This window comes from Sporothrix brasiliensis (assembly GCF_000820605.1).
Source record: "Sporothrix brasiliensis 5110 chromosome Unknown Cont15, whole genome shotgun sequence".
Lineage (NCBI taxonomy): Eukaryota > Fungi > Ascomycota > Sordariomycetes > Ophiostomatales > Ophiostomataceae > Sporothrix > Sporothrix brasiliensis.
In genome coordinates, this window is record NW_024467134.1 from 1,281,037 (window position 1) to 1,295,501 (window position 14,465).

The 14,465-nt window shown below is 58.1% G+C and overlaps 3 protein-coding genes across 3 annotated transcripts; 2 read left to right on the plus strand and 1 right to left on the minus strand.

Annotated features, from left to right (window-relative positions):
• Positions 1-2,724, plus strand: SPBR_05610 (uncharacterized protein; the record flags this gene model as incomplete). The annotated part of the gene is made up of 6 exons (XM_040763873.1): positions 1-196; positions 277-716; positions 753-1,350; positions 1,378-1,895; positions 2,046-2,537; positions 2,569-2,724. The coding sequence occupies 6 exons, from the start codon at positions 1-3 to the stop codon at positions 2,722-2,724; spliced, it is 2,400 nt and encodes a 799-aa protein (XP_040622149.1).
• Positions 2,725-2,792: 68 nt separating this feature from the next.
• Positions 2,793-5,999, plus strand: SPBR_05566 (uncharacterized protein; the record flags this gene model as incomplete). Its single annotated transcript, XM_040763829.1, has 1 exon — positions 2,793-5,999. One exon carries the CDS (start codon positions 2,793-2,795, stop codon positions 5,997-5,999), a length of 3,207 nt encoding a protein of 1,068 aa, XP_040622150.1.
• A 2,289-nt stretch (positions 6,000-8,288) lies between these two features.
• SPBR_05947 (uncharacterized protein) lies at positions 8,289-9,617 on the minus strand (the record flags this gene model as incomplete). Its single annotated transcript, XM_040764210.1, has 1 exon — positions 8,289-9,617. The coding sequence occupies one exon, from the start codon at positions 9,615-9,617 to the stop codon at positions 8,289-8,291; it is 1,329 nt and encodes a 442-aa protein (XP_040622151.1).
• Positions 9,618-14,465: the final 4,848 nt, after the last annotated feature.

The window sequence follows — 14,465 nt, forward strand, 5'->3', positions numbered from 1 at the left end:
ATGAATTTGACCAAGAAACGCAGCATCTTTTGCCGGCCCACCTGCGGCACTTGGTACTCCTTCACAGGTGCGACCGTTGGTGCAGCCGCCGCCTGGCCCGACGGCGAGCCGCCCGACGACGGGTCGCCCGGCTCGTCCCCCTCGAGACGGCGCTTGCGCGACATCGGGGACGCAGACGTGGAGCGCGCCGCCGAGGGTGAAGCAGACGATCCCGAGATGGCGCCGTTCGCCTCTTCGATCGGCTTGCCCTCGACACGACGGTACTCCCACTGCCAGATGAGCCACATGAGGTTGAGTGCGAGGCGTTTGCTCTCGCTGGACGCATTGGCGGGGCTGGCGACGCGCTGCAGCGACAGGATGATGAGCATGGTAAACTTATCGCGCAACTCGTAAAAGAGGTCCGGGTGGCGCACGAGGAACTGGAAGATGCTGCTCGTCTGCTGGGCGTTGTGGCTCTCCTCGGCGAGGATGCGGCGCGGCGCGGCGGCCCAGACGGCAGCGTTGCGGTCGTCGCCTTTGGGCTTGAAGCGCTTGGGCAGGACGGGCGCAATCAGCTCGAGCGCCTGGCTGACGAGCGCGCGGCCCTCGCTCTGGTTGGTCTTGAGCAGCGAGTAGTAGACCTGCGACACGATCTTGACGGGCGTCTCGTAATGCGCAATGAAGTAGCCGAGGAGCACGTAGGCAGCGTTCTTGTTCATCGCGTCGTCGTTGCGAATGTAGGTCCAGCCAAACTTGATGGTGTCCTTGCGCAGGTCCTGCAGGATGACGTGGTGGTACTTGACAATCATCGCCGTCAGCTGCATCACCTCCATGCGCGTGTAGTCGACACCGCCCACCGCGGCCGCGGCGGCGTCGTCCTGGCTGTCGACCATGCTGGCCTGCCAGATCTTGCTGTTGATGGACTCGAGGATCTGCTTGTCGGCGAACAGCGGCGAGCCCTTGTCCTTGTCCTTCTCGCCCAGGCGGTCCCAGTGGCGCATAACGTCCATGGCGACGATGGGGTTGACCATGTTGTGCAGCAGGTACGACTTGGTCTTGTGGCTGGCCTTCTTGCCCGCGTATACCTCGAGGCAGCGCAGAACGAGCGAACGGCAAAAGTCGACCGACTCGTTGCAGACAATCTTCTTGTAGATGTGCGCGTGGAACGCAGGCGTCGCGCGCAGGTCTTCGGCTGTGACGCACTCGACCAGGCTGAGCAGCATGTCGGTGTCGTCGACGTGGAGATCGAGGTACTTGGTCAAGATCGCCATGAGCTGCTCGGCGGCCTGGTTGGCGGCCAGGCGGAGCTCCGGCGGGTAGGCGTTGGCGCGCAGGCGCTCCTCGAGCGTCTTGGCCACCGCCTTGAGCCACGTCAGGTTCTCCTTTTTCTCCATCCAGGGCACGGCCGTGCTGTGGTGGGCGGCCAGCGAGTGCAGGATGTGCACCGTGTTGATGACGGCCACAAAGCGCGTCTCCTTCTGCTCCTCGACAATCGTGTTGCAGCTCTTGATGAGCTCGTCGACGTGGGCGTCGCAGTAGTCGCGGATGGCCTGGCTGTCGGGGTCGTCCAGCGCCTGTGCCAGGAACCTGCCGTACTTGAGCTCTTCAATGCGGCTCGTCAGCAGGTTGCAGCACTCGTCGGGATAGCGGTTGAGGTATTTGTAGACGGGCGCACGCAGCGGACTATGGTGGGTGCGGCGCAGCTTCTCCTCGAGGTCGAGCACGGCGTCGATGATGCGCTCCTTGTACATGCGGGCAGCGTCGGGCAGCAACGGGAAAATGCCAAAGACGCCGACAATGGTGTTCATCAGCACGCTCTGCTCGTAGAGCATAAACGACACCCGCTGGATCTCGGCCGGCTGCGCCAGTTTGCCCACGTGGTCGAGCAGCCGCGAACCAATCTCGACCTTAAAGTAGTTTGTCAGTAAGCGCAACAACAGGGCCAGGTTTTCGAGATTGCCGGGCGTCAGGCGCTTGGCGTCCTGTAAACTAGCGAGGACGGGGCGCAGGCCCTGTTGCAGCAGGTCCTTGGGCAGCTTGCTGGTGTACATGAAAACACGCTTCAGTGCCTCGTTGGCCGCCTCGCTCGTCGGATCGGACTCGGCATAGAGTCGATTGAAGAACATGGAGACAATGGCGGCACGGGTGACGCTGGGTTTGTTGTCCTTGTTGCGCTGGTACTCGTCGAAGCCCATGGCCGTGCTGAGGATGCGGATGCACGCCACGCGCAGCTGGACAATGTGGTTGTGCGTGCGGAATTCGGCGGACTTGCCGGCCAGCGACGCGTCGCTGGCATCGGACAAGGCCAGGGCCTCCGTGAGGAGGCGGTCGACGTCGTCGTCAATGGCCACAAAGTCGGTCTTGAGCGTCAGGAAGTAGGTCAGGGCGTCAATAAGGCCAATCTGGATCGCAAACGGCAGTGCGCGCAGCGGCTTCTGGAACAGCGGCGTGAGCAGACGCTCCTTGTGGGGCTCGATAATCTCCCAGACCTGGGCACCAATGTTCTTGGCAATCTGCTCCAGCGAATTCTTCGCAGTGCTGCGGACGTGCTTGTTCATGTGTGACAGCTCCATGGCCAGGAGGTTGCAGGTCGTGGGGAGACGGCGCGCCCGGGTGCTCTTCGGCGCTGCCACGGCAGTGGTCGACGGAGCGGGCGTCGATGTCGCTGCCGCTGCCGCCGGCTGCGGTGTAGCCTGTGCGACTGCGGCAGGCGCGGGAGTGGGCGTGGATTGGGGTGTGGTCTGAGGCGCAGGCGATGCTTGAGGCGGCTGGGGCGTCTGCGAATTGCGTTTGTTGTCCTGCTCCGCTCGTGGATGGGCATGGTCCTTGGCGGGCACCACGTCGTCCTTGGTGAGGCCCTTTGTCACTCGGTCCAAGAGCGCCTCGAGCGTCTTCTGGGCGAGACGCATGGTCGTGTCCGGCAGGTCGGGCGGCATGTCCTTGACGACAAAGAGCAGCGCGCGGATAAAGTCCATCTGGACAGAGTCGACCCATGCCTCGCCGAGGTCGACTTCCGTGAGCAGGGTATGGATGCCGAGGCAGGCACCGGTCTTGAGGAACCACTCTTCAACGTAACAGCCGTGCGTAAAGGTGGACGAGAGGTGGCCAAAGAACTCGAGGACATGGACGTGGCGCTCCGAGCCGAAGATGGTAGCGGCCGTCTCGAACATAACGCGGATGGCACGCTGCGCAGCCTCGCGGACTTCGGGCAGCATGGACGCGAGCGAGTCCAGCAGGGCGTCGGCCAGGATGTGGGCATCGATGACCAGGGGTCCTTCGCCCGTCGTGGCGTCAAACGTTGTGCTGGCCTTCTTGGCGTTAACAAGGGAGCGGCCCACGTCGAGCACGACAAAGTGGCGGCAGATGTTCATCAGGAACGCGTCGGCCTCGTCGCGCAGCTCGGGAATGGACTCGGCGTACAGAAGCGCCTTGAGCAGGCGCGTCAGGACCTCCTCCTGGTCGCGCTTCTTGGCAACGGAGCGGTCGCGGTGGATCTCCTCAAAGGGGCCCAGGTCGACGTCCAACTTGCGCGCAAGCAGGTCCTGCGCCTGCAGGCGGACAAGACGAGGCAGGTCCTCGGGCACGCTCTTGTCGTAGCCAATGCGGATCTTGATCTGCGCCTCAATCATCTGCAGAGCCTGCTTCTTGTAGTACGCATCAGACTGCTTGGGAATGGGGCCCTTGACCGGCTTGCTGGGCACCTCCATGATTTTCTGAAGGGCGAGCTCGATGCCCAGGTCGGCATTGAAGGCGCGGTCCTTCTTGGAGCCCACGAGGCGCACGTCGAAGCTCGGCACGTCGTCAATGTACTGCTTGAACGTCAGGGGCAGGTGGTCGGTCATGTGCTTGCGGTTACGGCCGCCGAGCTTGCCGAGGATGCGCATGGCGGTGTGTGCGTGGAAGTGGCTGTAGGGATGCGGGCGCAGCTGGTCGTAGAGGGCGGGCATGAGCTCGTCGAGGACCGGTGCCATCAGTGGATCGAGGTATTCCGCTGTGAGATTATCGACGCAGAGCTCAAGGGTACGCAGTCCCTGACCAATCATATCCGAGCCAGCGCGGAGAGCGGCGACGAGGGGCCGCATCAAGAAGTTGAGGTGCGGCAGGAGGTTGCTGAGGCGGGCGGGCACCGTCAGACAGAGCTCGACATACAGGTCGCGCTCGACCGGCTTGCGGGCGGCCAACAGGAGGTTGTTGAGGACGTCCAGCAGCATCTCGAGGAGTGGCAGAATCTGCTTGTAGAGGTGCTCAAACTTGCCGCCTCCGATGCTACGGAAGAGCGAGCGGAGCAGGAAGAAGTAGTTCATGGGCTCTTGGGCGTGGGTCGACAGCTCGACAGACTTGCTGATGATGTCGACGACGTAGGGCAGCAGAATCTGCTCGTTCTGTGCAGCGAAGAGCGTGACGGCCATAAATGCAAGCTTGAACAGGCGCAGCAGGACAGACGCCTTCTTGACGTCGGCCAGGCCGACTTCCTCGATGTGGTCCATGAGGAAGCGCAGCAGCATGCCGCAAAAAGTGGGCGACGTGACGTCGCTGGCCAAAAAGAACTGCGGGATGTGCAGCAGGGCCGGGTGCTCGAGGGTCATGGCGAAGAGATGCGGCACCTCGTGGCCAAAGATCTCGTTGAACGTGGCCGGGTCGATGACGTGGAAGACGGTCGCAAACATCTCGAGCAGGTCCTTCTCCTCCTTGCTGCTGGAGGCCATGTAAAAGTTGGCCATGTACTCGACCGTGGACGCGTAGTGGGCGTCGGAGGCGTTCTTGTCCTTGACGCCCTCGTAGTACCGGAAGACGCGGGCGCCCTCACGCAGCAGCTTGACAATGACCTGGACCTCCTCGGCGTTGAAGCCGCTGGCGACCTCGGACCAGCCGGCGGGCGCGATGGCCGGGTCGATGGCAGGTGCTTGGGTGCAGGCGCGGAGCTGGAAGACGGTGTTCCGCAGGCCGTGCATGAGGGTCTTGAACAAGAACTTGTTGTCCACGACCGGGTCGTGGCCCCGCTCGCGCGCGTTGATCAGCTTGATGGGCATGGCGGCGGTGAAGATGTCGATCTCGTCCCAGGCGGGTGCCGTGGCGTCCATGTCGGCCAGGTACGTCTCGGAGAAGGCCGCCGTGCCGAGGGCGGTGGGCGATGCAGCGGCCTTGCGCTGCTGGTCGGCCTGCTGGCGGCGCACGTCGGCCGACAGCTTGACGGCGTTGTTGTACTGGCGGTTCATGGAGGCAAACTTGTCGGCAATCGCGTTGAGGATGGTGACGAGGAGGTAGCGGGCCTCGACCTTGTCGTCCATCTTGGCGATGCACTCGGCCATGTTCAGGAGCAGCTTGGCGCTCATGGTCTGGAAGCTGGTGCCGGGGAAGTCGTCCAACAGGTTGCGCGTGTAGATAGCGACGGTCTTGCGGATGATGGGCGGCTTCAGGTGGTCGCGGACGTGGTGGATCAGGTCGGCCAGCATGCTGTACGCCAGCGGACGCATGGTCTCATGCACCGTCAGGCCGTCGCCCATGAGGGTACGCTCGTCGAGGAACTGCTCAATGACGCTAACAAAGATCAGGCGGTAGTTGAAGTTGATGATGTGGCGGATGGCCACGATGAGCTCCTTGCGGGCGGCGGCCTTGTCGCGCGGGCAGTCACGCAGCAGCCGGACAATGGTGGACGGCAGCGCCGGCAGGAAGTCGGCCATGAGATCGGCATGCTGGCGCAGGGCATAGGCCAAGAAACTCATCATCTTCACCTTGAGCGTAATGTAGTCGCCATAGCTCGTCTTGTTGCGGATGAGCGGGCTCATGCCGAAGAAGTTGGCACCCCGGGCATTGGCCTCGGCGTGCGCGCGGTCCTGGGCCTTGGGGTGCGTGCTGAGCACGGCCTTGATGACAGGGATAAAAGGCTTGATGTTGTTGAGCGAGCGGTACATCTGGAAGATGCTGACGACGATGATCGGGCACTCGGCGATCACCTTGAACGACTGCATGCCCTTGAGCAGCGGCCGGTCGACCTCGAGCGATGCTCCAGCAACGGGTGAGCCGGGCGGATGTGAGGGTCCCGGCGTGGAGGGGGCCGTTGGGTCGCTTGCTGCTAGTGCCGCTGCACCGGCACCGGCACCGGCACCAGCACCGGCGGCAGCTGAGCCGTCGGCCGGCTGCTCATGGTCGAGCTGGCTTTTGACGATGAGCTCTGTCTGGTCAAACAGGTCCTTGACAAGAAGCAGGAACGCCTGGGCCTTGGCACCACAGACCTTGGACTGGTGGCGCAGGATGTCGCAGACGGTCTTTATGCACAGGCACGCATTGTCTTCGTTGTCGGTGCGGATGAGGCGCGAGAGCAGGTCGATGGTCTCTTCGGCATACGGCTCGAACGGCTCGGGCGGGGAGGGGATGGAGGGGAAGCGGTGGATGATTTCCAGCATGCAGTTGCGTAGTTTCTGCTCCGAGGACTCGCTCTGGAAGCTGGGCGGGCCACTGAGGATACCGATAATGACAGGCATGACCTTTTTCAGAAACTGTGGGTAGACCGGCCCGGATGTGTAGTGGTCGAGGTGGTCGCGCAGCGTGACGGCGGCCTCAAACTTGTCCTTGGCGGACAAGTCGACCGTCGCCAGCTGGCGGAGGATTGTGTCGATGACGCCTGCGGAGGTCATGATAGCGTCAGGGGGGAGGGAGAGAGAGTCGGCCGCTACGGCGACGGCGGCCGTGCGGCGTGGGGAGACGAGGGTGACGCAGGGGAAGACGTGCGACACAAGACGGTCGTCAGGATCCTATCTTGGCCCCATGCGTGGAGAGCACCGGAGCGTGGCCACGGACAGGCAGAAGTCGTATGTAGTCCAACGGGCGAGGATTGCTCAGCAGGACAATAAGGTGATGGTGATGTAGTCGTCAAAATAAAACAAGTCGACGCGGCTGTCAATTAATGTATAGGACGACGACGGGGGCCGAGTCAGACAGGGTATAGGAACACGGAGGGTATCGTGAAGAGAAAGGCCGATCCGTGTGTCAGGCGGATGCCAACGCCTTGGCCGTATGTTGGTGGAGGAGGAGAGTGGTGAATACAAAAACAAAAGGAGGGCCGGAAAAAGAGGCTTTTGGCAGGAGCGGAAGGAGGTGCAAAAGTGTAAGTTGCGACGCGATGCACGCTCTACAGGCGTTCCGCACAGCGTGAATAGTCGCTAAATGGACAGTATGCAAACACACTGGCGTCAAAAATTGCTAGTGTTTTTGGTGGCAGTTGCGCATCAGCCTCGTGTCGTTCGACACAATGCAGGGCCGTGCAGTGTATGCAAGAACCTCAAAATGCACAAAAGTGAACAGCTGATCTCTCAGCAGAGTCGTTTATCTTTTAACAATTCACTTTATTCACATATGACAATTATGTGCGGTCGACGGCATGTCCATGAAGTACTTTGCAGTCTCCTTTGATGTATTTCAGCAGACTGTGCCGTTATCCTTTTACGAGGCACTTGGTTGCCCTTGGCTCCTGCCGCTAGCCAGCCTCTTCGCCAATGGAGAAAACGCTTTTCTTCGCGGAAAGAGCTTGACCAGCTTGAAAGGGACGGGGGGAGGGAGGGAAGTGGGCGATGGTCCTGCCAAAACCTTTTGCGCTAGGCAACGGCAGAACAAAAGTCCGCCTAAAAGAATGGGAAGTAGCTGGGGACACCGCAGGGGGTGGCTGACCAATCAGCGACAAGGCGACTGGCTCTCATCAACAATTTTCCCAAAAAGGAAAGAGCGCCTGTGTTGAGGCGAACAAGACGTCGGTCACTGTAGGGCTTGTGAGATGCAGGAAGCAAGTCGTTCACTGCAATACCGTTGTTCACTTACTTTCAACGTTCTGTGGTCAGTACTTGTTTACTTTGTCACGGAATTTGGCTTACTGTACAGTTTATATGGGGCAGAATAGTATTTTTGAATAATTTTTTTTGTTTTGAATTGTTTGGAACAATATCTGTTTCTGTTGGTTTGTTTTGTGATTTGCAACCTGGTCCAATTCGACGCTCAGCGTTTTACTCGATTTGGGTTGTTTTTGGCCCGAGGCAGTGTCTGGTATCAAGAGAGTGTGGTAAAGAGGGAAGATGAAAAGAATGTAAAAGAAGTGAAGAAGACAGAAAAGGGAAGGAAAGAGACACAAAAAGTTATGTACAAAAGAAGGAAGTGAAGTGAGGAAAAGAAACAAAGAAAAAAAAATCAACCGAGAAAAAAGACAAAAAAGTCCCAAAATGCTTAATGTTGTTACACGCCGCCCTTTCCAAAAATGAACCATGCCCAGAAGATTGTCTATAATCTGTTCACCTTTCGCCATCCAAGACACAACCATCACTTTATGCGCGGAAGCGCAGAGCAACGCGGCGGGACTTGCGGCCCGACACAATGTCGATGGAAGAGCCCTGGCTACCCTTGCAAGTCGTGCCCTGAGCCAGGGGCATGACGACAGACCAGACACCACTGGCGCACTGCTGGTATGAGTTGCCCAAGCAGTTCCAGGTGCCGTCGGGCGAGCAGGCGGAGCCGGCAGCCTCGGCGGAACCAGTGGAGGTGGACGACGTCGTGCTCGAGCCGGAGGACGCGGCAGACGAAGCGGGAGCGGCAGCGCTGGAGGCACCACCAGCAGCACCGCCAGCGGCGGCAGGCAGAGTGGTGGTCGAGGTGGCGCTGGTGGTTGTGGTGGAAGCACCGGACTTGGCAGCAGCGGGACTCGTAGTGGCAGCAGAACCGCCGGCGGCAGCACCAGACGTGGCGACAGTGACAAAGACACCGCCAGCAGCAGCAGCAGCCGAGGTGCTGCCGGCAGCAGCAGCAGTGGTACCCGAGCCGGAGCCAGAGCCAGAGCCAGAGCCAGAGCCAGAGCCAGAGCCAGAGCCAGAGCCAGAGCCAGAGCCAGAGCCGGAGCCGGAGCCGGAGCCGGAGCCGGAGCCAGAGCCAGAGCCCGAACCACCAGCCGTGGGAGCAGCTCCAGCAGCCTGGCAGCCCGTGCCCGTAGGCGTCGAGAAGGCCGACGTGGCGCCGTTCATGGAGACAACGTCCTTGCCGGGGTTGGGGAAGAGCAGGTCGGTGCTGTCGACGGTGCCGCAGCCGTTGCCGACGTTGGCGACGAACATGTCGGGGAGGCTGTCAAAGTTGGACTTGCTGCCCGAGGTGCCGGTGAGGGTGACAGGCGCGCAGTTCATGTACATTTCGCGGTTGCCAATCTTGTTGAACCAGGTCCAGGCAAGGGTGACCGAGCCGGTGGGGATGTTGTCCGGGACGGTGAAGTTGTAGGTGTAGGGGTCGGCCGCATTGGCGTCGTCGCCCATGTTGCCCGTCTGGCCCTGGGCGGGGCAGCCACCCTCGATGGAGCGGATGACCTTCCATGTGCTCGAAGCGCTGGGGTTGCTGTCGTAGGTGATGGACACCTGGCAAGAACCGCCGCCGTGGACGGCCTGGCCGGTGAACTTGAGCTCCTGCTCGGAGCCGAGAGGGTAGGTGTTTGATGCGCCGCCGGCGGAGAAAGAGCCACCGGCAGTCAGCTGACAAGGGAAGTTGGAACCATCAGCGTGAAGAGGTCCGTTGACGAGGGCGGGCGTGCCGTAGGGCTGGGGGGTGTTCATGAGCATGTGGCCACTGGCCAGGGCGACCATGGAGGCGGCGAAAAGGGAGCGAAAGGCAGACATGGTGACTGAACTTGTGATGTTGGTGATTTTTTTTTGTCTGTTGACGTTTTGGTCTAGTTTTCTGAAAATCGTGCCGGACGATTGCGAGAAGACTGGCGAATTTGGTGTGGGTTGATGTGTTTTGTTTGTAGGAAGCTGGGCCGTTGCAAAATGTTGCGTTTTGCAGTCGTTTACTGTGGACGAAGTGTGTGTGTGAGCGAGAGAGAGACCAGGAGCGAAAATGAAGTTGAATGGCGAAGATCCGCTGTATTTATAAGAGTCTGGGTCAGTCAACTTGAATGGCTACAGAATGTGCTCTGTTCACAAACAACGGGGTGAGCAAGAGGGGGTTGTGGTGTTCGTTTGCAAGGTGGTGAATCAACAAAGAACAAAACCTACGCCACAAGGGGTGAACAGAGCAAATATGGAGGACCTTTGGCTGATTGCCAAAGGAACCCCAAGAATACAACGAGGAATACTCACAAGGAACAGTAGGAACAATGGACAATGAACAAACGGAATTTGCTCTAGAGTGTTGGACTGTGTTGGGTGGTTTGAGTTCAAAGGATCAAAAGAGTCCAGTATGTTCGCGGAGAGCGTGATAGTGTGCAGGTGAAGTAAAAAGCGTCAGAGCTCAAAAGGAAAGTGATGCGCCAGGCGTAAAGGTAAAACTTGAAGATTTTGTGAATTGAAAAATCGAAAATCGAAAATCAAAAAGGTTGTTTTGGAAATGCGATTTGATAAAAAAGGAACCGTGCCTTAAGGAATGAATGCGTACGACACTAGGTCGGGAAGATGCAGGACGAAACAAACGGTGGAGGTAAAGAAACAGAAACAGGATGAAGAGAGAAGAAGGGAAACAAGAAGAACAAAAGAAGAAAAGGGAAAGGAGGAAAATCAAGACTTGGCAAGAGGATGTCGAGAGGGATCTTATATCTCAAGATCGCGAGACAAGAGGGAAAAGAATGGCAGGGTTTCAGGCCAAGCGGAGCACAAAGGTAGGAGTGGCCATCTGGGCAGAGAGAGCAAAGGTGGAGTTCTCCTCCGCCGAGTGGACACAAAAGTGCACAGACGGTGAGAAGCGGGCGTTTGGCCATTGAGAGAGGGGCCCTGGATGGCAGCCGGGGTAGAGGCTGCAGACAAATGGGCCCGCTCACGGACAAGCAGACTAGAGACACAGCAGGCCAAAAGACGCACAGCATGCAAGAAAAAAAAGTGTGGGTGTCTACCGAAAGCAGGGAGACGAAGGCCATGTCGGCGGAGGCCACAGACCATGGGCGCTTTTGGGTCTCATCAGGCGCCGTGGCGGCAGGCTGGAAAAGGGGCAAGGCCGACTGGGGAAGGGATGCCCGCAGGGACGACCAAAGTACGGAATGCGTCGTATGCCATATGTCGTACTTGAGCCGGTGATGCAGCTGGGAAGCTTCCCTGCGGCAAGAAAGAAGAAAGTGGCCAAGGAGAACAGAGGAAACGAGAAACGGCGAGCTGTTTCCTGCGGAGAATAGAGGATGACAGGAGACAGGGACAAGAAAGAGGGAGGCCCGGAGGTGACGATGCTGGGGCAAACGATTGGTCGTGGACAGCGCCAGGGCGACAATGTCGAGGGTCAACAACAGAAACGACAAAAACAACAGAAAAAAAAAAAAAAAAAAGGGAGAGCCAGTGAAAGACGACCCGATAGTCTGTGGTCTCACGGTCCAGGATGGGCAAGAGCAAGGACCGGTGCAGGGCTCATTCCTCGCCTACGCCTCTCGCATTCTGTGAGTGCTGCTTCATGTTGGTCAACACCGACTTACAGACCAAAGAGGAAAGAGCGAGCGATCCACAAAATATCGGGGAGGCGCTGGCAGACTTTGGGAAGGAGCCAGGTAAAGACTGAGCGGCGCAGGCAAACACGACACACGCGCTGGAGTTCTACGAATTGCCAGGGGCACAGGGCTGCGGTCAGTTATGCAGCGACGGAAGCGACATGGGAGAAAAGGCGGAATTTTTATTTAAAAAAAATGTCCCAGGTGAGAGACGAGGAGGATTGACAGGCTGTGATAGGCCAGCGGGCAGGCCTCCCTTTTGCAGTGGCGTGTTTCAAGCCACAGGCGAATAGGCGGGTGAATAGGGGTGGGAAGGGGCTCGGAGGGCTCCTTCTAGGTACGAAAGCTGGGAGACGGGAGCCCCTGACTGGTGCGACCGCACCTTCCCTTGCGCATGGGGTGCGACCGATCGACAGGTGGAGGCAGGCACGATCTTTTTTTGATGCTTGTCCTTTTTGTGTCGTATTCTTTATGTCAACGTCCTCCGTACGACGTAGGCGTACTCTCTTTGTATTTGTGTCTTTCTGGTTGGTCGGCGAAGCCTTTGTTTGCCAAAGAGGGTGTCCTTGTCGTCCCTTTCCGGACATCTGAGCCCTGTACTTGTTTGGTGCCTTTAGGGAGAATGAGGATGAAAGGCAAGGCCCGTTTGCATGAGATTTTCATGAGTCTGCAGAATGTTTTCAAAAATAATGACGACAAAAACAAACTGAAAAGACAGACAGAAAATAACGTCGAATGCAGCACCTGACGCCCACACCAGCTAGACAGTCACTTGGAGTTAAACTGTGTGTGCAACAGACGCTGTACAGTAACGAGAGAGAGAGAGAGAGAGAGAAAAAAAACGAGGAACCAACAACACGCGTCCTCCGCTGACAAAGAGAACGTCCTCCCGTTGCGGCTCAGCCAGTCGATCATGGATCGTCGTGGTGGCGGTTCACCATGAAAAGTGGAGTCGCTGTTGGTTGGGCAGGGAGAGCGGGCGAGAACGACCAACCAGGTGTTGTTCCTTGGGAGGACACCACGATCCACGACTCAGGGTAGCCCCGGTTTCGCGCAAAAAAGCAAGACAGGAGAGGCCCCCAATGCAGGGGTTGAGACGCAGGCACCACTCGCAACCAAACGCGCCATAGGACCCCGGGAGCCAGTGCTGCACCACAGCGCATAGAGCTGAACCGTAGCGCTACAGAGCGCCCGTCTGGGGCGAGCCGCCAACGCCTTTACCACAGTACGTCTTTAACGCCAGGGGCACACGCGCACCTGCCAGGCACTGGTCCTGCTTGGCTGCAGACCAAAAAAAAAAAGGGAACAAGTGACGTAAAAGGGAAAGAGGGACCTGGCATCGTCATGCAACTGCCTCTTCTTCGAAGGGACACTGCTTTTCCTTCCTTCCAGTTTGGGTAATGCCTGGTCGGTGTGCCCTGCCGTTTTGTGTCCCCTGCATCCATCGTCCTGGATTCCCAATGGAGGGACGACGTGCGGAGTATCTTACATTCTTGCAGTCCCCCGTGCCGTCGCCTGACTCTTCTCACGACAGCTCCCACAGACGTGGCTGACAATGTGCAATCGATTGGTCGTCGTCGATCCGGGAGAGACAACCAGCGTCGAGGCAAGAACATGACTCTTCGCTTGGGGCGTCTTGTTGTTCTATCTCTTTGTCGTCTTGCACTGTTCTCACTCTGAATCAGACGGGCCCTGTCAGTCTTGGGACGCGTACTCCGACGACGCTGTCGTCCACCTTCCCATCGTGGCTAAGCAAGGCCCGGAGATCTCGCAGGAGAAGACACGACGTCTCCCAGCAGAAAAACAGACGGAACGAGCAGGGTTGGCCTGTGGACGCGAACAGAATTCTTGGGATTCTGCGGTGCTTGACGAAGCTTTGAGTTGCTTCCGACGGTGTTTCCTAGGTTGTTTCCCAGGACTTCCCAGGATGCCTTCTCGTGTGTATCCCTTCGGAGTATCAGCAAGACACCAATTCAAGGGGTGACGTGCACACGAGTCGAAAAGCCAACAAAGCTCCGCTCAAAAAAAGGATCGCCAAGAGCGCCAAGGGAGAGTTGACGGGCCTCTTGCAACCAGCGTTTCGCCATTCCGCCGTTGCGGTCTTGTAGAGGCCTATTCGGTGAGTCTTCCGACTGACGGCAGGGTATGTCCGGCTCGTTGATTTGCTCCCCGGTTCGTGGGACCCTCACGGGCACAAGGAATGCATCAAAGTTCTGATAGTAATTACGTTGAGTTGCCACTTACTCTAGATATTGTTTGCCGCCGAGCATACCAGGTTGGCCTCGCTTTTGACCTTTTGCCCATATTGAAACAGGCCGCATCCTGCGGGCGGCCGCATATTCTTTCGTTTCCAGATTGTGTTTGGTCTTCATTGGCTCGTTTGGATTCCGTTTTCGTTTTCCCTGTCCTCCCTCTTCAGTCCTTTGTACCGTTGCCCTGCGTTTGGTGGTTCACAGAAATGGTACAGAATGTCAAGACACAATCAACACACGGTCAAAGATCGTCATCGTTTTGTGCCTAGTCTCCCTTTCCTATCGACTTCACTGTCTCGCCTGTTTCTCCTTGCTCGGGAGAAGGACGCAAAAAGCGGGCATGTCCAGCAGGCTTCCACGGACAAGAAGTGAGACCTTGAGCTCTGGTTGGTCACTGTTTCTCGAGAGTTCCCGCCAAAAAAGGGGCAACATCATGAGGAGGTTGCGCTGAGGGCAAGGAACGGCACAAAAGGTAACGGCAGAAAGGAAAAATAACAACGACTTGACTGACGATACGAACAGGCTCGTGCTGATGAGGCCGAACGGACTGGACAACAGCGATCGACTAGTACGACAGTCGCGGGGTCCTGACCAGCGAGACCAGGCTGCTTTGTCTTGGCCGCGCCTTGCAGCCAATCGCGGGCCCAGGACGCCCCTGGCGCATGCACATTGTGAAACGACGAGGGTAAAGGCTAGGCCAAAGACAGGAGAGAAAGAAGAGACGATGGGCGAGATCCAGATGTTTCAGTGTTTCAACTTGTTTCTTGTTTCGTCGTCCTTTCTTCTCTTTTCTTTTGGTGGCCAAGGTC